Here is a 24,244-nt window from a genome sequence, read left to right on the forward strand (position 1 = left end):
GGGGTTAATATTCAGAGGTAGTGAACTAAAAAATATGAGTTTATCTCATGACCTAACGGAGCAATAATAGTATTGAATAATCCATTAACAAACTAAGTGGATTTAATAGCCGACATGACATAAATCTGGAACATTCCAAAAAAACAAGCATTTTCCCTACATTTTTGTAAAAAGGTCGACAATTATATGAAAGGAAGAAGTGTCTCATTTTCCATGGTTAATAAAAAATGATCGAGTTACATCTCTTCGCAAACCTTGTGCGAAAGTTGAACCTTGTCGTTCGTAACACGATAAGACACAATATAGTGAATGTTTGCATGCTGAGAATGGAAAAAGAAACATGGAACAATTCGAGGGTTCCCTTTTGCCTTTGGCCACCCTGTCACTCAGAGTCCTTTCTATCCTCAAAGGAATTCCAATAAGTAAGATCAAACAACTTGGGCAAAGCCGGAAAAATACCAAGTTTCCAGTCAAATATATCATCATCATCATCATTGACATAGCGAGAAGTGAACGATATATGACATAATTAATGCGTGACTGATCAGTGAGTGATCAGTGAGCGGACCAACGCCGTTCAAGTGAGGATGCAAATTGGATTAGACCGAGAACAATGAGAGACCATCACTACTACTCAGCTAATAATGAACTCCCTGGGCCACCGCTCAAGGTAAGTAAAGTGAGAGTTATAGCGAACGAACACATTGCTTGACAGAGACCGATAATGAAAGATGACACATGTAGATTCTAGTTGTCAACTCAGATATGGTATGCATTATTTTATAATGTCTTGGATGTCACTTCCACCCCATTGTGACGTAACAAATCTGCGACAGTAAAAGTAACTATTGTAGTAGATTTTGTTTATTTTTGAACAAGAACATAACCTGGAACATGGCTGTTTGTATTCCGAATCGAAGTTCTCTTCAATTACTCAATTAGAGGTATTAACGTTACGAATCAGGCAGCTCAATTATAAACACACTGTAAAGAATATAATGTCATAGATTCGTCCATTTTACCACTATGGATGGATACAATAAGTTAACACAACAGGTCACTTGGGGCTTGACAAGACCATTAGATTAGAACCAATGAACTCCAGAATGGTTGTTAACACTAGCGATGCCCAACCTCTGCACTAAGCCTGCTTTAAATACAGCAAAAGTTGTCAAAATCTTTTGATTGTTTGAGTCTGGTTCGTCTCAATTTGACGAAAAGAATTAAATATGTAATACTAAAATTGACACTGCTCCTCAATGTTAGCAGCAAAATTGAACTCATATAAAGTTGAACTTTTGGGCCAAAAAGGACGATCCAAAGGAATCATTGAGGCTAAACGTATGTGTGCTTTTGTAGAATTTCAAACAAGGCGTTATCTCAAAGTTTAATCTTGGTTAAGTTGAGGGATATCATATCACGTGTTTGGTTATTGTGCCCATTGCTTCTCCCTCTCTGGCTCGCCCTTTGGGTCTCAAACCGTAAAAGATCAAAACACAGAAGTAAAGAAGTAGTAGAATGTTCGACTTTTCCTTACAGTACTCTTTCTTCCGTCAGCTTGCTAGTCAGGATTACTGCATACATTAGTTATTAGAACAAGAAGTTTTCAGGGAAATGTGAGCGTCTTGGGATTTTTCTGAATTACGTATGTAGCCATACAGCCATTATCTACGCTACAGTGAATATCAGAAGAAAGTTCTTGACAGCCAATATCAGGGTTTCTTAGCCGCATTTCTTTTCCAAGTGTTGTTCCACACAAAAACTACTCTTCAGTATTAGAGATGTATTTTAGGTTTCATATTGCAAAAACTTATTTGTAATATTGAGGAAGCTCAATGATTTTAAAAGACCTTTTTGCACATGGACAAAACAAGTGCATAACGGGGTATGAACATCATTAAATGGCAAACCAAAGCTAATAAGCTCAAAGCCAGGATAACACAAGAGGACATCATGATCTTCTTGAAGGTATCGAAGACCATAATGTACGTTCAGTACTTTGGAATAGATAAATAAGAAAAGTAACGCCGGATTAGATTCCGGGTGAATCCGATTTATTGTACATTTTTGATGGGATGTGTGAAGAAGTTGAGTATTAAAAGGTAGAACAATGGCGTGTAGAGGTGAGGAAGCATGGAACGTACTATTGCTTAAATCAAAATACCGAATTCTAATCCCATGGATTACTCAGTTTAGGCAAGTGTTAATGCTAAATCATACAAGAGGCTGGATCATTCTATGTAGGCTCCGAAGTATAGCATCACGGGGACATGAACTTGCATAACAATGGAGTATATCATCGACCACTGGAACTCCTTCCAAGGCCGTGTTTATAAGGTCATTGAACAAGACTGAAAAGTCATAAGGTAATTCTGTGCAAGATATGTCTTATGTCTTCTGATATACAACCTCTTAACAACTAAATGGTTTGAGTGGTTGTGTCCAAGTGTACGTCTTTGTAAAGGCAACCACTTAAACCAATATTCCGGTGAACGAAAATCAAGAAATCAGGCAATGTGTCTTTTTTTCGAATGTCACTCAATGAAAAAACTGTCATGTCTGATTGATTGAAAACAAAGTATAACGAGAGATGTTCCAGAACAATAATAAAACACTTGGTCTACCAAGGAATCGGTATTGGCCGATCTATGAAGCCCTTAAACATAGGGGTTGGTCAGGGATTTTGGACACATAACTATCTAAATGAGTTTAGAATGATAAGGCACGGTCAGATGTAAGAAAAACTCGCCTCAATTCCGACGGCAACAGGTTACATAGTTTTGGACCCCGGTTTACTACAAAAGCTCCTCTAATTGTACGTTGTTTGAACACCAGCAGAATTTGGGCATATACCATGAATACATTTGAAGACATGTATAGTAAAGTTTCGTTCATGCAGTACCTTTGCTGAATGCTGTGGATTTCAAGTGCCTTTAATCTACCCCGATACGAAAGATCAGCCGTGCCAGAGATGCATAGATAGCAACACCTTTTCTACTATTTGAAGATGACTAGAGTCCATGGGAGCCCAAATTGGAGCTGCATGCTTAAGATGTGATTGGACAATTGATTTGTAAAGGGTGATCATGGCCATGAAATGACGAAGTGACTACAAAAAGTATTTAGAAGTTGAAGATTGAAAACCTTTTTTGCATTGATTTTTGCGGTCAATTTTTTTGCACCACTTAATCAAGTGAGTAATTGTGCTATCATACCTTTGTTGTTTGCATTGCTTGTTATCATTCAACCACTGCAACACCAAGAGTAAAGATATCACACACATATGTACGTAAATCCCTAACGCAGTAAATGAATGAATTTATCATCAATCAATTAAGCAATTAGTTTATAAATAAATGATTATCCTGAATCCAAATTATTCTTTTCCTAAAACTTGGAACGGCATCATCCCCGTGATGAAGATAAAATGCCCTAGAATGGCAATGGACTCTACAGGTCGCAGACCTAATCTTTGGCGCAAACTCGATCTATTATGCATCAAAAATATGCTTTTGGCAACTAGTGAGGCAGTCAGCCTAGAAGTGTTGGGGCGAGTCTGGCAAAAGTCGGACTCTTATGAGTCCTTTGATGTTTTGAAGGACCTCGATTCCGCATTATTGATATCGAAATTATCCTTTTTGGTTTGGTTCTCAGACCAATCACAAGTCGACTTTTTGTCCAAGATATTGACACAAAAATTGGCACCTAAAGATAACTTGAGCTTCACAAGAATCTCCAGACTCGATTTCGATCTCTCTTGTTTTTTTAAAGTAGGTTAATTTTCAGTGTCTAATAAAAGGGAAATCCATGAGTTCTGAGTGGTTCAGCGTTGGATACATTCCAAAACACCGTCATATGACCGTAAAGGTATAGAGACGTGTAAAGTACTGGCTTGGTATTCAGTTGTGCGGGCTAGCCAGGCTGCACCACAATCGCGTTAAGAACTACCATGATTAAAGCTCATGCAGTGCTTCCAACTCTGCATTAATATAATTATTATCCATTTTGGGACATCGTGAAACAATTTCTTTAAACTATACTAGTCCACCATTGATTTGAAAAAAACTGTCATGAAATGGCAAGGGTCAAAAATATGTCATAAATATGAAAAAATGTTTGGTGCCAACATCTGGTCATCAGTAAAGGCGTGGTGACACTTACTTCATGGAAGGACCAGAGGGCGCACTAGTATGAAATCCCAGATCTTTGCACTTCTCTAAAACTTGCTTTTGGAGATCGCTTTCAAGTCCTAACAATTTCAGGTTATGTAGAACAATGAAATCCTTCTCCCTTCTTTCTCGGGCTCCTTTATTGTTCTTTTTGCTTCCTTCTACGAGTAACATTTATTGGAAAAGTGTAGATGCTGATCCGTTGGCAGGTTTTATATCAGGCTTGAACAAGTTTCAGAACAAAATCTTGTATCAACACCCATGTCTAACAACTAGCCGAATCTGCCAACTCTAACTTGAAGTAAGAATCAAAAAGTGTTTTTCTTGAACTCTTGGGAATTGCATTTACAGTAACGGCAAGACAGTAGGCTGAAAATCTGGTCATTTTAATCTAGTCTTGGCAAGAAATTGAAAAGAAAACGAAGGAACGAGCTCGCCAGACCTTATTTGAATTTATTAGGGAGCACTGCTATTCCTACTTGTTGTCTTCCGGAGTTCATAGCTTTGAATGATTTGATTCTAATTTCCACCATGGCCACTGAAATTTTAGATTGGACTGGACCAGATGTTTACGCAGTGAGAAGTTTGGAGTCATTTTTGATAATTCATTTGCGCTATTGTAACATTTAGGACCTACATTTTTGTCAAAATTTGGACTCAAATTCGAGCGCCAGACTAAGCCCTGACTTTCATTAGCACCAGCCATGATAATCTTAAAGTAAGGGTTTTTACAGGTTGAATGATCACCAAGTTCAAAAAATACTGTGGGTGGAATGAGGAATCAAGGGATGGAATTATTCAAGGACACTAAAGCAAGGAAATGCCACTTTTTGTGATCACGAAACCTTTCCCGCCAAGTAAGGCCTAAACTTTCGCGGCTGACATTTTTGAATGTCAAGTATTGGTATAATTATTGAACAAAATATGAGACTAATATCATTTTTGTAACCATTGATGGTATGTGCTTAAAACCAGGCATTTAGATAAACTCAAAATGACTTTAAACATGTCTTAAAGTACAACAACTGAAAAGTGCTAATTAGGTTTTCTTGATAAAGCAAGAATTTGCTTGAAACACAATCAATCAATTCTGTTTTGCCAATAATATTATTTGTAGAAAATTGTTTCAGAAACATCTTGATCAAATTTCAAGTAATTTGACGCTTTAGTTATGAAACTATAGTTCTCACTCTAGGAATGGCCCTCAATCCAAAAGTAGACATACTGTAGCTCTGAGCTACAAATTGTTCTTTAAACTCATGTGGATGCTTCATAATCATGAAATAATAATTTCAAGAGATATGGCACCTGTTTTCTTTGACTATTTTGGTATTTTGGATGCTTTTGCAAGAAAAACAATTTATTGGAGCCCAAAGTTCCAATTGAGATCTAGTCTACTGTACTTTGGTATTACCCTGTGCCCCTTAAATAATGCCTGCCTTTTATGCAAACTTCCTAATAAGTAGAAATTTAAACTTTACAAAAAGATAACTCATTCATTTTCACCAATGCCTGATGTTTTTTGTCAAATGTGTGGGTTAAGACAAAATTATCAATTGTCCATCCCAGATATTCTAATATGTTAACATTTATGTACATGCACTTTTGTTGCTTATTCCATGCATTTCTTTTATATTTTGTTAGTGCAAGTTCCTCCTCAATTTATTAAATGATTCTTGTTGATTTTCTATCTATGCGTGTTTTTGAGTCAGTTTTACGCAATATTTCACTGATTTGAAAGACAATTTGATTGTTTTTGATTAATTTGATGTTATTGGGTATTTTATTTATTCTTCTGACTTTCAAAATTAAATCAGAAATATTTAGTATTTGGACGGAGTTGTATATCAAGGAGATCATTATTTAATTAAAACACTTTAATGTACTATGTAGTACGGATAATCTCGTTTTATTGATACTAGAGTTACTGTCTTGATTCAATGCAATGGCCTAAGTTGGCGGTGAGGGGAAAGCCGTGTCGTTTCCTCTCTTTAGAGTCCCTGTATTATTATATCTCTTTCCTTTCCATGGCGTAAAAGAGACAAAACGTGCCAAATGATATTTGGGAATTACTCGTTTCTTGCTCTGACTTCATGTCTTTATTTGCAAGATCTCATTAAGTCATATCAGAGGATTTGTTTCATTATGCACAATGAGGAACTTCTAGATAAGTGGAGTGCGAACGGAAGCAAACATTTGTTATATCCTAAGCCGCTCACTTTTTTCCAAATTAGCAGTTCATACGACCACTAGATCTTGTTAAATAGATGAACTGGGCCAAATTTGAGCTCAAAACAATGCTTTGGGAAACTAGGAGACACGTTCAAAGAACGTAAAATTCGAATTTTCGGGCTACTTTTGGTCAGCTACATAACTTTGAAACAAGCCATTTTACAAGCAAACAGTAAAAAATGACCTGCCTTTATTTGAAAAGATCCACCTTACTTACTTTTTGATTTCATTTGAAAAGTGGCTCAGACTTGCTATGACTAAGAGCAAACCAATTTGACTGGAAGCTCGTTCACAGTCCATACTTCTAGAAGTTCGTGACCCAAAGCATGTTATCAGATCAGTTCATTCAATGACTTAAAGGCGGGGAGAGAAGGCCATCAAATAAGTAGGTAGTCTTTCTGAGAGATTGAGAAAGTTTTCATTTCCGCCACCCATCGACAACGAGACCATTAATAAAGAAAACGGTAGCTTTTCAAATTCCTAACAATTCATCACTAGAGACCCAACCATGTCAATGGGGAAAACCAAGAGTAGATATGTTCTTCGCTGACGTTCCAATCGGCTATGTCTCTCATTCAATGGCATTCCTTTTGTTTCAGTCTCCTTATCGGAGCCGGTTCCACCGATCTCAGCATTTCCACCGAATCTCGGACTCCGAGCCCATCAACGTGTGTATTCCAGGAAAACGCGGAATAGGTGGGGAAGCCCTGCAGTATGTGCCCAAAGATGATTGGAATGCGAGGAGATCGGGAGAAGAGAGGAAAGATTGGTCCAAAGGCCGCACGGAGAAGATGAGTTTGGAACAATGGGAAGGCTCGAACAATGCTAGTGGGAATGGTAATGAGAGAGGACTGGCCAGCTGGATTAAAAAGGATAAACAGGTAAGAAGAACGGATGGATGATAATAACCTCTGGTCCAACAACCACCGGAAGAAGGGATCATTTTTCTTGAAGGTTCTGAGGTTCTTCACTTACTTCACGGAAATGATACTGGATCAAGGCGTGGAGAGAGATCGGATCAGAAAATGTCATCTCCTCTTTTTCTTGGAGGACGATTCCATTCAAATATTGGAACCAACTTTTTCCAACAGCGGAATTCCTCAAGGTGAGAAATGACATTCAAAAAACGAGCCACGAAAAACCTTGGAATTGAACCCTTATCCAAAACGCTAAATAATTTAGTGATTAAAATGCGCCTTTATGTTTCATCTAAGATATTAGTACTATTTTTTATATGTGTGCATCACACAACAGTTTATTGTATGTTGCAACAACATCTCATAATATTTTTTCTGCATAAAAAAAATCCCAAAATGATTTGATTTTAAGGAAGTCTAGCAGATTTGTCCACGATGATATTTCAATCGTGCAATTAGAAAATCACTATGTATTCGACTCTATGAATGTTATATATACATTCGACTCACTCTAGCTTCACTTATTTTAGCCATAAATAACTTTTATTTTACAGCTGTACAAGTTGGGTAATGTTTTGAAGGAACAACCACTTCCTCTCAGCGGAAAAAAATACTTTTTCACAAAATTGAAACGCATTCTGTCTTCACTTTACCTCTTTGTTTTTTTCTTTTTGCATTATTTTGCTCAATTACACCTTTTTGTATTTCAATTGGTTTTGGATCAAAAACTCTAGTTTGTAATTAGTGTTTCTTCCATTCTCTATGGAAAATCTTAAGATATTTCAGATGAAATAGCATTTGTTAAATTCGTTCAATTCATCTTTTTGCTTCTCCTTATTAAGCTTAATTTTCTTAACTTTATGGACCTTTTATTGCTTGATTACCTAGTATTTTGCATTTGCTTAAAGGTAAAGTATTTTAAAGCTCCGAGATAAAATTGAATTAAACAGTATTTTTTAACTTCTCGTGATTGGACTAAATGTCAAGTAGAGCTTTGAAGTTTTTCTCCTTTCAGAAGAACTTGATTTTTATCTTGATTTTTGTCAAAAGCATCTTCGATGGTGACTTAGCTTATGAAATAAGATATGTTCGAAGGTTATTCTATTCTTAGATTCATGCAATTCCCCAGTTCCTGATTTTGTACACATAATGTCAATTTTCTGGATTTTGATACAACAATAACAGAGATGCTAGGTGGCGCTTGTGTCAGATGTCGTCACTTTGCAATCCAGTGCTTTACTTCACATGATTCAAAAGCTTGACTATCTGACCCAGCAGTAGATACAAGTGCAAGGAACCTCTTTTGTTTTGAGTCCTCTGACCAGGGTTTGTCTTCAATGACTTATTTGTTTTTCTAAGTATTCCCAAAAATTGGCCCAATACTGCGACCAAAATCAAAGATTCCGCTGGATTTGGCCGGCGCCTCGTATTCGAAAATCTGAATTTGCTTAAATAGCCTAGTAAATTCTAAGCTTGGTCAAATCAGCTTTCTGACACATCTTGCACATTATGCATTGTCCTCAGTTTCATCTCCAAATGCATTTCAAATGTTTGCAAAGTAACTGCAGAATTTCTATGACCTCTTTGAAGACGAAAGTGATAGACAGTTGTACTCATGAAAGCCTTTTTGTGCAGTACATTAAAAAGAGGAAAGGCAACTTCTTCTTGGATTGGAAGGAAACTTTCTTTGTTGGAGAACAACAATAAGGTTCTTGGAGTGAGATGTCATAAAGTTGCGCTGCAGTTTTGTGCTTTTCTACGACGATCTAAAAAACACATTGACAATCTCGAGTAATTCGAATCACAATGATACAATTTCAATAGTTTATCGCTCTCAAGAGCGTTATTTGCATAGCTATTCCTGGGCATGCACACAAGTTTAAAATTGTTACAAACTAAGAATTGGGGCAATAAAATCAAAAGATAAAAAGACACATACAACCTCCAAGAATATTATTGGGGGCTTTTTATGAATGTAAGTAGCTCAGGTATGTGTCAACTAATTTTATTGGGCCTGAACAAGCTAAATGCCTTCGAATATTAACATGCAAGAACAATGTGCATGTGCATTAAGTTTCCTTATCAATGCTCCTAGACAATTAAATGAACACTACTTTTATTATCTGCTAAAAATATATTGGTCTGGAGCAAAATTATTTTTCAACACGATAAGGTAGGCCTCTGCTCCATGAGGCCAAAATGGGATGAGCATTGCAGTCCAGAGAGGAAAGTTCAAGCAAAGGAATAAATCGATGAGCAAGATTAAATGAAAAAACGTCGACATCAAGCATAAATCCAATGACGCAAAAGATTTTGTTTTACAAGCGGAAATGTAATTGTACTTTGAAATTGAAGTATCTCAGTTACATACCTTGAAACGAAATGAATTACAATTACACAACACAGGTCTGGTAATAAGTTAGGGATACTTCCCTCAAAACTTGATAATCCGTTTTAGCATTGGTCAGACAACCGTCAGCCAATCCTTGACTAATCTCCAAAATGATTGTTTCGAACTGTGCATAGTAGACACATTGTTTCGTAGTGCAAACTAAAAAAAAATATTAAAAGCAAGGCACCTACATTCGCAATTTTTTAATTGAATTCCAATTTTTTGGCGCCCATGCCAATTTTTCTATAGAAAAATCGGCCGGTAAGATTTGATTATTTATGCCTTTTTTCGTCACTGACCAGTTGAAAATTCAATTAATATTGAACATCTCGGTTCTTGTAAGAAAATATGCCCACAAAACGAAGTTCATATTTTACACTCATCCACGGACTTCTCAAGACGAAGACACGGATTTTGTTTTTGATTTGAAGTGGTGGCCAAAGTGAAGGACAGATTAGAAATGCTTTGTTATTGAAGCATTCCTTTAGGTTGACCATTGGGTGGACTTGGCCCTTGTGTCAAGCTGTCCCGGTTGAATGGTCCACTGGGTCGACTTGTCAATTGGGTCAAATTGGGTCTAGTTTTTCATAGGGTCAAGTATCTCAGTCCTCGGACGAGTTGTCCTGATTCAAGTTGTCCTGGACCGAGGTGTTCTGGGTCGAATTATCCGTTGTATCGAGTTGATCTGGATCAAGTCATCCGCTGGATGGAGTTGTCCATGGGGCAAATTGTCTATTGGGTCAAGTTGTTTATTAGGTCGAGTTGCCATAGCGTCAATTAGTCCTGGGTCAAGTTATCCTGAGGCCAGTTTTTTAAAGCTCGTACCTTGGATTTAGGGGCTTGGACGTTAACCGGTATGAAACTACACTAGCCAAAGAGGTGAGCAAATGCTCATTCTGCGTAAGGTCCAAGCCTCAACTCAGAGGTACGAGCGTTTAAAAAATTCGTGTCTGGATAGACCCTCGGTCGAGTTGTACACTCACCGTAGAAATGTATCGTTGATAGTTTTCATTGAGCCCGGGTTTGCAGCCTACTTCTAGTTTTAGACTACGTGCCAACTTGACCTCCAAATTCACAATCAGAGGCCTATTTTTTAAAACCATTGACATCGGAGTTATGGCTTGGACGTTACTCAGAATGGTCATCTGAGCCCAGTTTTTTAAAGCCAAGGAGTGAATCTTAGATCGAGAAAAGATCCAGTTTATGTAGTGTAGTACGGCCTTTCCTCGGTCTTAGGCTCACTCCTGCGCGTTAAAAAACTGGGCTCTGGTCAGCGTATTTTCATACTGGATAACGTCCGAGCTAAGACATCTAAGAAACTCATCTCAGGCCTCTTAACGTCCTGTAAACAAATTGAAACTCAATTGCCAAATCCCTTTTCTGTCAGTGAATATGGTCTCAATGGCCCATAGGATATATTGAAGTGTTATGAATGTTGGTTGTTGAAACATTCGGTGTTTCCCAAAGTTGGGTCCTCTAATTTTTTGACTTTTTCCCTGACTCACTGTAAATGCCAATCTTGACATTGTGCCGTTTATTTTAATCTGTGATAATCAGCGAGTTTTGAACCGCAATTTTATGTCCAATAGAGGACTCGAGCCTTTTACTAGAGCCAGGTCAAGCAAAAACTCGTCTTGCGAAATTTAAAGAAAAAAAACAATAATATTTTTGTAACGAGTCAGGACTCAAGTCCCTTCTAAAAGACTCTAGTCCGGCCAATTCCTCCAAAACCGAGTAAAGGACTCGAATGCGGACTCGAGTGCAGACTCACCGCAGCACTAGCTCCCACCAGCGGAGCTACGCCAAAACTTCAAACACGATTACACTCGCGTTATAGGTATTTCATATTATTCCTCACGTTCATGGCTTTCTGACTATCATATGTTCATTTCCTCGACAATGGGTTTGGTATTTTGGTCAGAAAAAGCAAGATAAATGTTCAGATCAAAAGGTGTTCAAATATTTTACGTATATTGTTTGTTAAGAAATCTCAATCTACTCTCTCAACCCGTTTTAGCTTTATCGGTATAGCTATTTATTCAATGGATGTTACTTTCTTTGCGTAGCATTCAGCGAAATGAGGTTACTCTATCTTTACTTCTATAACAAGCTTACGTAGTCGTTTCCTTTTTTCCCTAGGCACACTCATGAGACGTCATCGCGTTCCGTTCACTTATGTTAAGGACCGAGAATTGGGACCCACTCGTTCTTATCATCGCACTTGTCCAAAACCACACATCACTTACCGAGACCTAAATCTCCGTCAAAATATCTTGATATATGGACGATTACACAGGATCGTGGATTGTGACACTTTCACTCGGGACTTTTTAACGAGGGAAGGTATCAGCGTTCCTGACAAAGAACCTGCACCCTTTGACGTGTTCAAGAACATGAGGGAAAAAGTATATCTATTCTTTATGAGATGACACTATCTTGCACAATATAGACCCGTTTGGTCTCTATCAATTAGATTGAAACAGTGAAACCACTACGACCATATAAGAGGCTACCATTGCCCAAAGAGTTTGGTCCTTTAGAGGGGAAAGTCTTGAGGTTTTTTGGCAAATGGGAGGATAAAAACGATTCTGTGGGCGAGATTAGACACTTCAGCATTCACCTACATTTAGAGGATGAAACCATTGAGATCATCGAGATCCATGATACGAATTGTGGACGGTATCGAGCTCCGACATTTTTGAAGCGTTGTCGGTTACCAAAAGTGAGTTCGATTTGTAATTGAAGAAAAAATTGCCAAGCAAAAATCTCTTTTTGTTGTGATCAGTCTGTTTCAGATTTGGTGCCACTTCCTGGACATTCTACGGATCACACATTATTGAATGTAGTTCGGAGCAAGGGACCAGGCCGAGTTCGGGATACGATTCTGATTGATAATTTGGAGACCAAGTCCAGTACTGGACAATCCTTTGATGAGCAGGACAAGTTTTACCAAATGGAGGACTTTGATATTGGAAAGGAGATTCAGGTGGCTGGAAGGCAAATCTTAATCTATGATTGCGATCGTTCAACTCGCCTCTTTTACCAAGAGCATCTCAGCAAAGGTACATCAAAGGATTTAATATTAGGGTACAAGGGCGGGAATTTCAAAACCTCTTCTTCAGCTATGGAACCTCTTGAGGCTATTGAAGTTCCCAAACCAAAGCAATCCAAATCTCGTCCACCCTATAATGGATTTGGAACTGAACCTGATTCGCTCACATCCTGCAACGGACTTGAGCCTCGACCCCCTCAACGCGACTTTTACAAGTTCATGCATAAAGACCGGTTTGAAAGACTTTTCACTTTTCATGACCAGTTTTTGATTGGTTTTTGCTTTATATTTTCTTCACAGAGATGGTTTCGAAAGTCATATTTTACGGTTTTCGGCCAGACTAGTGGAGAATGATAAAGTGGACACGACCAGACGATTCATATTGTCGTATCATCTCTCTGATGATACCATTCTGATCAACCAGTTTCCGGATGTCAATTCGGGTGTGCCACCGGGCAGGTTCTTGTTGAGATGCCGGGTCAAAAAGCCCCCAGAAATGCAAGACCAGGATTTGAGTGTGGACACGCTTTTTTACTCATCAGAAGATCTGTTTGTTGGTGCCGTTTTGAAGATCAATGAACATTGGTTTATCCTTACTGAGGCTGATGAATATGTGTTTAACTTCATGGAACAGTTTGATGAAAGAGAAAAGGTAAGGGATTCACATCCGGTTCTGGGTGTGTTAGAAACCTCGGCTGCATTAGGTCCTAGTTTTCTATTTAATTAGTGGAACATTTTAGTTGGCTTTTCCCTTCTCACAATCCTCTATTCATTCTAATAACAGGTTCAAAACTCCCTTTGCCATCTTTGCAGTATCCTCATTCCAACATTCGTTTGATCCTGGAGAAATTGGACGGGCTTTTAGACGCATCTCAAGTTAAGCACATGATGGCCAAATTCATGGACAGCGATCCCACGGATCGTGGAATTGTGCTCGAGCAATCATTTCGTTCCATATTGAATCAGTTCATCCCAAACAACCTCAGTGAACACGAAATCATCACCTTGGTTCGGCACCTTCAAGAGGTCAACCTCGAGGCTAGGATCGTGGCTACGGACACAGTATTTTCGTTGCTGCAAATGGAATTGAAACGAATGCAATTCTCAGCCTTTCCTCAGCTGATTCTGACCTTGGAAAGTGCGGACTTGAACGCAGAAGGGGTTTTGCCCAAATCGAAATTGAGGAACGTTCTTGTGGCGGCTTGTTGCAAAAGCAAGACCACTTTGAGGGGAAACAATATACGGGATTTGATCGACGAATGCCTCAAAAGGTACATTAACATTCTTAGGTTCAAATCTTAAATCAGCCAAATTATGGCTCTTCAGTTAGAACCACAGATCACAGACCACAGAAACAGCTCAAACTCTTGTAGCACTAGCAATATCTTTAATAACTTGAATACAGCTCTTGGAAGATAAGCAACACTCTCGCCAAGCGAGCCGAGATATTATTTCAAATTACTTTCAGCACATTTGGGAGTTTGGTTACAAGCCATGAACCCTTAGGCATTCTTAATTCGTATTTATGCACATTCAATCCACATCGCATGCACAGTCCGGCCTGGCTAGAACAGAAAACATATCAGTAGTGTCTGTTTGATTTGATCAGATCTCCAAATTCCATTGTTCTGATATCGAAACATAGGCAACAATGGAATACGGTGTTTGATATTGTTTGGTTGTTTTCGTTTGTTTTCGTACCTTCTCTGAACACTGTACAACCGCAACTTTTCTAGTCTCTCCCAATACGAGAGCTCTCTCAATCCTGTGATGTTCCTAGTGAAACATCTTCGGACTTTTTCGACCTTTTGGAAACCTGCTGAACTCATTGGAGCTCAAATGGGTGAAGCATATTCAAGATGTGGTTGAACAATCGACTTGTACAGAGTTAGCATCGTGATGCTGTCTCTGGACTCAAATGTTCGATATATCCAACCACACATTTGAAAAGCCTTACCCACCTTCAACTGGATATGGTCATTGAACTTTCCATTATTTTGGAGGGCTACACCTAGATTTTCATAGATGAAACCTACTCAATATCTGTACCTGCATTATCACACTATCCAGAACTGCTAATTAATAAGATCAAAAGATTCGGCCAAATCAATGTATTTAACCCTAAAGACTTTCTTAGGAAAATCAAGAGAGGTAATCCATGTTATGAAGCAATAGAGCTAGTCAAGTAAATGCGTTCATAGACAACTGACGTTATTCCATGGAGTAAAATCAAAGAGAGCATGCCCAGCCAAACCGCACTGTGCATGCATTGGATTTTGATATTTTTTCCATTTTACATGTTTGTCTAGGCAATTACCATTGTGGTATTGAGCCAATTTGATAGTGCGTTCACTGATTAACACCAAACATGCTCATTTAGTAGGTTTTTGTGGCTCAACTCGCTCAAAATCACTCGATTATTGAAAATTCAATGGGCAAATGGTACGAGTTGACTGTGATGTTTGTCTTAGTTCTCTCTCCCCAAAATGCCCAAAATCAGGGTGCCGGACCACATTTTTCCTTGAATTTCCTTTACTTGACATCCCCTATAGCTGCACAGAATTGAAATGAATCTTCGCCCAATTGCGAGTCAGCTGTTCAAGTTCTTGACCAAAAGCAGTTGAAAGGAACCACTTTTCAAAGATACGTTATTGAAGAGGCTTGGCTTCGATTTCAACCATCTAAGGCTATTTTTGTGTTCAGGTTTTTTGAAACGAAACTTATAGATGCTTCACCAAAAGTAGCCCTATTTTAGATTTTAGTGGGAAGCCCTTTTAATGGTATAAAATGGTAAAATAATGGCTGAGGCATTCTAAATTGGTTTTATTGTGGGTTTTCCCAACCTTAATGCAGAATAAACATAGTTCGTTTTAACAATGTTGAAATAATTCCTGATGACACCACTAGTAGAAAATGTTTCACTACGTATTGTAAAGAATCGCGGTCTAAATATAGCAATGGTTGATATGTGTACATTAGCAAATCATCAATATGTGAGTGGATCTTTTTTGCCAGCCATTCTCACCACTAGAAATGAACATGTTGGCCTAAAATGTGTAAAAATGATAAAAATACGATCCAAAGGTATGTTCCGTAAGGTGAAAAACAAGTTTTCCTGAAATTTTCTCTTTTTTCTGTCACAATTTTAAGATCCCCTTTTGGTTATCTAATGATCAAAAATATCCATCAACTGACACCGATGACCTATTGCGTTTCTTTTCAGTTACTCTCTTGAGTTCCTCGACTATCGGGAATTTGTCAACAGGTTGGATTGGTTAAATAACCCATCCAAGCCAGTTCCTCCCAGTATGGTTCCATCTAATTTCTTCGAACACCCGCTTCAAAGCAAACGGGCGCCCATTGAATATCGAAAGCTCATACGTCAATTGGAGGCGAAGAAGAATTTGGACATTTCGCACACAATTGACGTGAAACAAGGATTGGTGAAACCCAAGGATCCTCAAAAACTTGTTCGCAAACACTTCACTCATGGTGCCGACAACCACGCCTAGCACCACTGTATGTCCTCTCTAGTAGCTATGAGATTCTTTAATAAAGATTCTTCAATCGATCATGCCTTGTGGGCAACACACAAATCATGTACACGGTACTCAAATCCATTAGTTTAGAAAAATGCACGAGGGGGGCAAAATGGTATCTCGTATTGAATTCAGCATGACCGGGGCTATTAGAAGATAATAAGCGGGAATTGTCTCACTGTTCATTTTTGTGCTTAATTCATGTTTGAAAAGTTACTATTTTCCAGTGGAAGACATAATTCCTCAAGCTGTCCCTCTACAGCTTATTTTTCAGACCCGCCATTTGAAACATCCTCCAAGAAGTACTTTTAAGTGGCAAATGAAACAAGTTGACATGAGTTGTTTGATAGGTATGTTGCCTGGAAATGTAACTTAAATCCACAATATTTTGGTCACCATTGGTTGAACATGATTTATTCTTTACATCATTTCTGGATCATTCACAATTCTGAAAGCTCGTTTTTGACCTCAATGTACCCAAAGCAGCATTACTGGGCGACCTTGGAGATCGAGGAACAACAATTAACTAGGTAGATTTTCCATCAAACCCTAGTACCACGCAATAGCTCCGAGCAAGTCAAAGTTTTATTTATATGCGATTAGATTTAAAACCTGGTAATACGGAACATTTAAGCCAATCGGTCTGCCAACTCAAATTCGTTGGTAGACCAAATATCATATAAAGATTGAAAGGTAACAAATAGACGAATTATAACCTTTCATTTTCATAGTACTGGGGATTACATTCCCTGTAGCGGATAGAAAAGCCCGTGAAAAACCAAACCAAAAAAAAGAAAATCTAACCTAACTTAACCTAACCTAACCTTTCGGTTGCAAGGGCCTGGGGACGCCTAGGCCGAGGTGCAAGCTGTCCCTGAGTTACCTGTTGTAAAGTATTACCTAAAACCTCATGGGTTCACTTTTAGCTTAACCTGGAATGTAACTGTTTCGCATCAGCCTTTGGCGTTGAGGTTAAACCTTAAGTTTAGATAGGCATAATGAATACATTTGTTTCTGTAAATAAAAGTGCATCTCTCATACCTCCGCTCTATTCAGTACTACCGAAGACATTTGCCTGAAGTATCTCATGTCAGTTATTTGAGCGGTAAATGAACGTCCTAGCCTACCCGAGGCCAAAGGAACCCAAATTATGAAGAGTTAATCGAGATATCTGGACTTTAATTAACTCTTAGTTAATTGAATGATTTATCAATTAATTAAACCTATTCCTTCACTTTTGTTATAAATAAGACATTAGCAATTTGCAAAGTTAACTCTTTGTTAATAGAGGTCTGGGGTTACAGGCCGTCCGGGGTAATAGGCCATCCGGGGTTACGGGCCATTCGGGTTGCGGGTCCTCCACGGGCCCGTGTGTCCATCCAAGACGCACGGGTCATTCAAGAAACACGGGCCATCCAAGACGCACGGGCCATCCAAGACACAACGAATACGCGTTGTTTTATAATGTAACCGTTTCCTGTATTTGAACAATAAAAGACACAAATAAAGATACGAAGTAAAACACAAAAACTAAAAAACTTACAAACATATTGGGCGTTAAATCTCAAGATGGCGATCATAATTTCTTCCCTCCGATGCTTCCCTCCCAATTGTGAGCGAACTTCTTGCGAGTCAGAAAAAGGGTGGCGACAACGGACGAAGAAAAAGGACGTCGAGGTGACCGATGACCTTAACACCGGCCCTTTAAATGGTCTTTGACATTTACAATCATAGTTGATTACCTTTACTCCGACGTAGCATCACAAACTGGCCAATCGGTCGACGATATTCATTCTTGGCTGTTTTGATCTTTGCCACTCTCACGTGTCCATCTGAATCCGGATAGGTTTCAACAATTCTACACAACGGCCACTGACATCTCGGGGAATTTTCCACCACGAGAAGAACAAGGTCATTTACAGCCACATCTCGGCGTTTCTGTGACCACTTCTTCCTACTGATAAGATCACTTACATATTCTTTGGACCAACGCCGCCAGAATAAATCGGCCAAGTGTTGGACTTGACGCCAACGGTATTTGGCATAATTATCTGACTCTGGAAATATACCCGGAGGTTGAGTTGGTCCGATCATTTGTAGCAGTAGATGATTGGGTGTTAAAGGAGTGACATCATTGGGATCGTCCGACAGGGTTGTCAGCGGACGACTGTTCAAAATAGCTTCCACTTCGCACATGAGCGTGTTTAATGATTCGTAGCTTAAATTTCTTTCATTCCCATCCATCAAACCAGACATTATCTTCCGAATAGTGCGAATCTCACGCTCCCAAACTCCCCCGAAGTGATGGCTGTAAGGAGGGTTAAACAACCATTCTATGTTTCGGGAAATCATGTCATTCTTGATTTGACCCTGATTTAGTTGATCCAGATTTACACGTAATTCTCGTTCAGCACCAGTAAAATTTGTCCCGTTGTCCGACCTCAAACGCTTCACTTGACCTCTTCTGGCAATAAAACGTCTCAAAGCCTGGATGAAAGAGTCGGTCGAGTTGTCATAAACTATTTCGATGTGCGCCGCTCGACTTGCCAGACAAGTAAAGATAAGACCATAGCGGTCTTGAAGGGCTCTTCCTCGAGTAGCTTTGAAGGGGCCGAAAAGGTCGACTCCAGTGTTGGTAAAGGGAGGTTCGCCCCCCAGAACTCTATCTTCTGGAAGGTCGGCCATGATCTGTTCCTCAACTCTTCCTTGATATCTCCGACAATGTATGCACGCTCGTAATACCGTTTTCACTAATGCACCCTCTCCAACAATTCGATATTTTTCACGCAACTTTGTAATAACACAGGTTTTTCCCATGTGTCCGACTAAGTCATGGGTTTTTCGGATCAGTAAGATTGAAACATGACCCTTTGCCAAAAGTATTGGATGGCGCTGATCGAAAGTCATATTTTCAGCTCGGGTCAATCTTCCACCTACTCGCAATATTCCATTATTATCCACGAACGGTGAAAATCCTCTCAGTTTGGATTTCTTGAGTAAAGACGGAGATTTGGCCAGGCTTTTGATTTCTTCCCCAAAATTCTTTGCTTGCTCAAATCGAATGATGGATGCCTCGGATTCATACAGATCGTTCACGTGGAGATCAGGGGATGAAAATTTTCCTCGAACCTTGGATTGAAACTTAAGAAGTCCAACGACTGTACGTAGAAGTATATTCCAATCGGAAATGCTCTCCAGTAAGGCAGAAACAACATTGACCTCAACTTTGGTCGTGGCGAAAATCACGGGTGGCTTCTTGATTTCTAAATCGTCGTCATCCAAGTCCAAAATGTCTACGCTTTTGGGCCACGTCTCTTCCTTGGAACTAAGAAACGATGGTCCCTCTTTCCAGAGCTTGAAATCCATAAACTCGGTAATAGTGGTCCCCCGGCTTGCAAGGTCGGCTGGGTTCAAATGACCAGGGACATGTTTCCACTGACCCACTTGTGTTCTCTCGGATGAATGAAATCCGGTTAGAGACGAACTGTTCGAACCTTTTCTTCTCATTTCTGATATATTTGAGTACGGTTTCACTGTCCGTCCATAAATAGCAGCTACTGACACATGATTGGATCTCTTTCTTGACGGTCACCATTAACGTCACAGCTATTTTGGCTGCCGTTAATTCAAGGTGTGGGATGGACATTTTCCGAAGGGGTGCTAATCTAGATTTTGCCATAACAAAGGCGCTTCTTAATCCACCACCGGACGTAGGTGTGACAAGATAGACAATTGCTCCATATCCTGTCTCACTGCCGTCACAAAAGACATGTAGCTGACCGCAAGAGTTCGAGTTTGATCCATTCCACCTGGGTATTGAAAATTGATTCAAATGAGGGAGTTGTTCTAACCATCGATCCCAAGACGCTCTCAGTGGTTGTGGTAGATCCTGATCCCAACCGCATTCTTGTCGGCATAGCTTTTGAAATATTTGCTTAGCCGGTAAAATGACTGGACCCACGCAACCCAAGGGATCGTAAACCGAGTGGATAGTCGACAAAACTCCTCGTCTTGTCTTAGGGTTCTCTTTGATCTTGATTTGATATCCTAAAACATCGTCCTGAACATTCCACATGATCCCCAGGGCTCGTTCAATTGGAAGATCATCCTATTCGAAATCCAATGATTGTGTTCCAATAGTGAGATTATTGAGGGGAATCGAATCTAAAACGGCTCGGTTGTTAGATATCATCTGAGTTAAATTGAATTTTCCAGAGGCACAAATCATGCGAACATCCCGAATAAGTTCGCGAGCCTGTTCCTCTCCATCCACAGATGTGAGCAGATCATCCACGTAAAAATCACTCCTGATCACATCTGCAGCTTCCTTCTTCGATCCAGTTCCAAAATCTATGGCAGCCTGTCGCAGGGCGAAATTGGCGCAACTTGGGGATGAAATTGCACCGAAAACATGTACTTTGAGACGATATTCCAGCGGGTCTTGATCAGGATCGCCTTCAGGATACCAGAAATATCTCAGGAAATCTCGATCTTTCTGGGACACTCGGACCTGGTAGAACATTTTTTCTACATCACCCATGATCGCAATGGCACCTTGGCGGAAACGAAGAAGTACTCCTACAAGATTGTTCGTCAAATCAGGCCCGGATAACAGTTTGTCATTCAGCGATGTTCCTCCGTATTTTAAGGAGCAATTGAATACCACTCGCAATTTGCGTTTTTGCTTATGATATACACCATGATGAACAATATACCACCTTTCAAATCTGCTCACATCCAGTTCATCCTCAGAGACCTTTTCGGCGAATCCTTTATCCGCCATCATGGTCATGAACTCCACGTAATCTGAACGAAATTTAAGATCTCTTTCCAACTTCCTTTTGATTCCTCCCAATCGATTGAGAGCTGGTGTCCGATTGTCAGGGAGTTTTGGCTCATCTTCTTTGAAGGGTAGAGCTATACAGTAATGGCCCTCTGAATATTTGTGAATAGAATTGTCAACTCTTTTCAACCAGTTCTGGTCGTTCAGGGACGGTCCACAACCATCCTCTCCGCAATCTTTGAAATCGGCTGAATACATCATTTGTAGCTCGTTCTTGATGTCTTGGGATTCAACTTGGGTGAAGTTTACTTTGACTTTGGTTCGAGTGTCCGTTTGTTTTCCAATTGGACCATTCACTGCCGATCCAATCCTATGTTTGGATGCATAAGGCTCTGATAACGAGCCACTAATTACTTCCAATGGTATGAGGGCTTCTGGAACATTTGCTCCAAGCATCAACCCAACATCAGTGTCCACGTAGTCGAAAGGAATATCTGCGAGATCATCAAATTTCTGGCATTCATCTCGAGTGATCACATCGTTTTTAGATATTGGCAAGTATGGTTTTGAAAACACCACTGGTAGACAGATTCGCTCATTATCGCTAAGATCAAATATTTAGAGTCCACTGATAGCTCTTGTCGGTACCGACTTATTCTTGCATTCCATTGTTGTCAAATTGATGCAGGTCTTGGGTCCCGAAATTCCCAATTCCTCCAACACGTGATCCGCAATGAAACAATCAGTCGAAAAGTTATCTAAGCCGGCGTACGTAATGACAGTTTTTGAACTTCCCTCGGCTCGTATCTTCACAGGAATCAGAGCAAGAGCTACTTTATTCGATTGACCAGCCCTTGTTTGGCAACTCATCTTTTCCAAACAACAGGCGGAGGTCGATTGCATGACGTGGTTCGAGGCATTGGTTGCGTTTTGTTCAATTTGGTTTTGATTTCGAGATTCATCATCTCCGCTACCAGCTCGATGGAGGCAGGTTGGATGTCTCTTCTTGCATTTCTTACATACTAGTCGATTTTTACAAATTTTGGCCATATGCCCATGGCGAAGACAACTGAAACATAGTCCTTTCTCCTGTATGAACGTTAGCTTTTCTTCCACGGATCTCTTCGCTAGGAAAAAACAATCTTCCAGAGCGTGATTTGATTTCTTACAAGCTGGGCAAGATTCTTGATTTGAGGATTCTTGCATGGCTCCAGTTGCCATCGACATTGACCTTTTGTTCACCAGAGTTGAACCATGCTGGTTCTTTTCCTTGACTTGTGTCCAATCGGCGATTTCACCAAAAATTGGAAACGATATTAATCTTGATTGCTGAGAAACGAAAGCTGCGAGATCATCAAATCCAACGGATCTTCTAGCTTCCAACATATTGAATGCTTGATTCCGCCAGCCTATCCTCATTTGGTAAGGAAGCTTTCTGACGATCTCTTGAATCTGATTGGGGCCATTGAGTTGAGTAAGCACACTAATATCCTGCAAGAAGTTACGGCATGACTGAAGGTAGGTGCTAAACTTCTCAAGGACCTGACGGTCATCATTTCGAATTGCTGGCCAATCGCGAAGCTTTTGGAGGAAAGCGTTGGTGACCAAAATTCATTCCCATACCTTTCATCCAACAATTTCCGCGCCACTCGATATCCATCCTCTGAGCTCAAGTAAAAACAGCTCTGAACCAACTCATTTAGGTTTCCGCTTGTATATTTTTCAAGGTAGTAGAGCTTGTCTGAATCGGACTTGATTTTGCTCTCGATCAGTCGCTCGAAAGACAAAACAAATGTCTTGTACGATGTCAGGTCTTGACCATCGAAAGTTTTGGGCTCCGACTTCGGGAGATACGACCTTTGGGATATTTCCGCAAGAAAGTTGATCTGACGGTTGTTATCTTGGTCATGAGCTTTATTTTGCTCTCTGGGTTGTTGAACTGAGGCTAAAGGTATTGCTTTACCGCTAGGCGAAGGGGTATCAGCATTATCACAAATCCCGTCATGCTGATCTAATACCTTTTTGACGGCTCCGAGCTCTTTTGCGGCTGAAGATGATCAAGCTTCTCGTTCCATGGTTTGAAATCGATCTTCCTCCTCCTCAGCAGCTCTCTTAATCTTCAGTTCTTCGTCTTCCCTTCGTCGTTGAGCTCTCCGCTTTTCCTCCCGGATTTTCTGGAGTTGGTCGTTCAACTCTTCTTGAGCTTGAAGCTCGGCGCGTCTTCTTGATAATTCCAACTTGGCACTTGATGATGCTTTAGAGCATTTTGAAGAACCTGAATGACGACTGCTTGCGACCGAGACACTGTCACTTGGCCTTACCACTCGATCATGGGTATTCGAGATCCACTCCTGGATCTTCCTAATGGATCTCGTCATGGTCTGCCGTTTATCTTGATACCAATCTTCGAGATTTTGTTGATCAGGCACAGCGATGTCCAATTGACCAGTCTCTTGTTCCATTGCCGTGGTAAATGTCGCGACTCTTCGTTGAAGTTCTTCATACATATTTTCTACCACGTCGAGATTGTCTTTGTGTGGGAGTAACCTTTGGATCTCTTTGATCTTTCTAGTCACGCTTGCCAATTGACTTGATGGCCTATTCACCAATGCGGGTTCCATAATAGCCGAAACCTCTTCTTGGTCTCCGACTATTCGCGCGTTGATGTCCATCTCGTCCTAGCGATCCTCGATTGATCAACGTCCTAAATATCCGTAGCCTATGTTTGAAACTATAAAGATCGCCTCCAATGTCGAATACGCGTTGTTTTATAATGTAACGGTTTCCTGTATTTGAACAATAAAAGACACAAATAAAGATACGAAGTAAAACACAAAAACTAAAAGACTTACAAACATATTGGGCGTTAAATCTCAAGATGGCGATCATAATTTCTTCCCTCCGATGCTTCCCTCCCAATTGTGAGCGAACTTCTTGCGAGTCAGAAAAAGGGTGGCGACAACGGACGAAGAAAAAGGACGTCGAGGTGACCGATGACCTTAACACAGGCCATCCAAGACACGCGGGCCATCCAAGACACACGGGCCATCCAAGACACACGGGCCATCCAAGACACACGGGCCATCCAAGGAACACGGGCCATCCAAGGAACATGGGCCATCCGGGGTTGCGGGCCATCCGGGGTTACGGGCCGTCTGGG

General features: G+C 40.1%; 2 protein-coding genes across 5 annotated transcripts; one reads left to right on the top strand and one right to left on the bottom strand.

The window, feature by feature from the left end:
- Window positions 1-422: 422 nt before the first annotated feature.
- Window positions 423-16,330, top strand: LOC131879663 (EF-hand domain-containing family member C2-like). Of its 3 annotated transcripts, none has more exons than XM_059226031.1 (9): window positions 423-670; window positions 7,001-7,282; window positions 7,356-7,506; window positions 11,850-12,115; window positions 12,184-12,432; window positions 12,496-12,995; window positions 13,063-13,414; window positions 13,576-14,033; window positions 15,986-16,330. In XM_059226031.1, the coding sequence occupies exons 1-9, from the start codon at window positions 614-616 to the stop codon at window positions 16,272-16,274; spliced, it is 2,604 nt and encodes an 867-aa protein (XP_059082014.1). In that variant the 5' UTR covers window positions 423-613; the 3' UTR covers window positions 16,275-16,330. The 3 variants fall into 3 exon arrangements, with proteins under 3 accessions (XP_059082014.1, XP_059082013.1, XP_059082015.1); XM_059226032.1 differs by lacking the exon at window positions 423-670 and having other exon boundaries at window positions 6,798-7,282; window positions 12,496-12,772; window positions 12,833-12,995; window positions 15,986-16,327; XM_059226030.1 differs by lacking the exon at window positions 423-670 and having other exon boundaries at window positions 6,794-7,282.
- A 286-nt stretch (window positions 16,331-16,616) lies between these two features.
- LOC131879752 (uncharacterized) lies at window positions 16,617-24,027 on the bottom strand. 2 transcript variants are annotated; one of them, XM_059226159.1, is made up of 3 exons: window positions 23,937-24,027; window positions 17,845-23,870; window positions 16,617-17,778 (listed from the first exon to the last, which is right to left on the bottom strand). In XM_059226159.1, exon 2 carries the CDS (start codon window positions 21,538-21,540, stop codon window positions 20,410-20,412), a length of 1,131 nt encoding a protein of 376 aa, XP_059082142.1. In that variant the 5' UTR covers window positions 21,541-23,870; window positions 23,937-24,027; the 3' UTR covers window positions 16,617-17,778; window positions 17,845-20,409. The 2 variants fall into 2 exon arrangements, with proteins under 2 accessions (XP_059082142.1, XP_059082141.1); XM_059226158.1 differs by lacking the exon at window positions 16,617-17,778 and having other exon boundaries at window positions 17,787-23,870.
- Between the last annotated feature and the right edge of the window lie 217 nt (window positions 24,028-24,244).

The sequence above is a fragment of the Tigriopus californicus genome, chromosome 4 (assembly GCF_007210705.1).
Source record: "Tigriopus californicus strain San Diego chromosome 4, Tcal_SD_v2.1, whole genome shotgun sequence".
Lineage (NCBI taxonomy): Eukaryota > Metazoa > Arthropoda > Copepoda > Harpacticoida > Harpacticidae > Tigriopus > Tigriopus californicus.

What these genes read in the sequence shown, in the direction of transcription:
- LOC131879663 (XM_059226030.1), top strand. Translation starts at nt 6,938, where the DNA reads ATGTTCTTCGCTGACGTTCCAATCGGCTATGTCTCTCATTCAATGGCA. An exon ending in CAACAGCGGAATTCCTCAAG is followed by an intron (nt 7,507 to 11,849) that starts GTGAGAAATGAC and finishes TTTTTTCCCTAG; the next exon opens with GCACACTCATGAGACGTCAT. An exon ending in AGCGTTGTCGGTTACCAAAA is followed by an intron (nt 12,433 to 12,495) that starts GTGAGTTCGATT and finishes TGTTGTGATCAG; the next exon opens with TCTGTTTCAGATTTGGTGCC.
- LOC131879752 (XM_059226158.1), bottom strand. Translation starts at nt 19,808, where the DNA reads ATGAGAAGAAAAGGTTCGAACAGTTCGTCTCTAACCGGATTTCATTCA.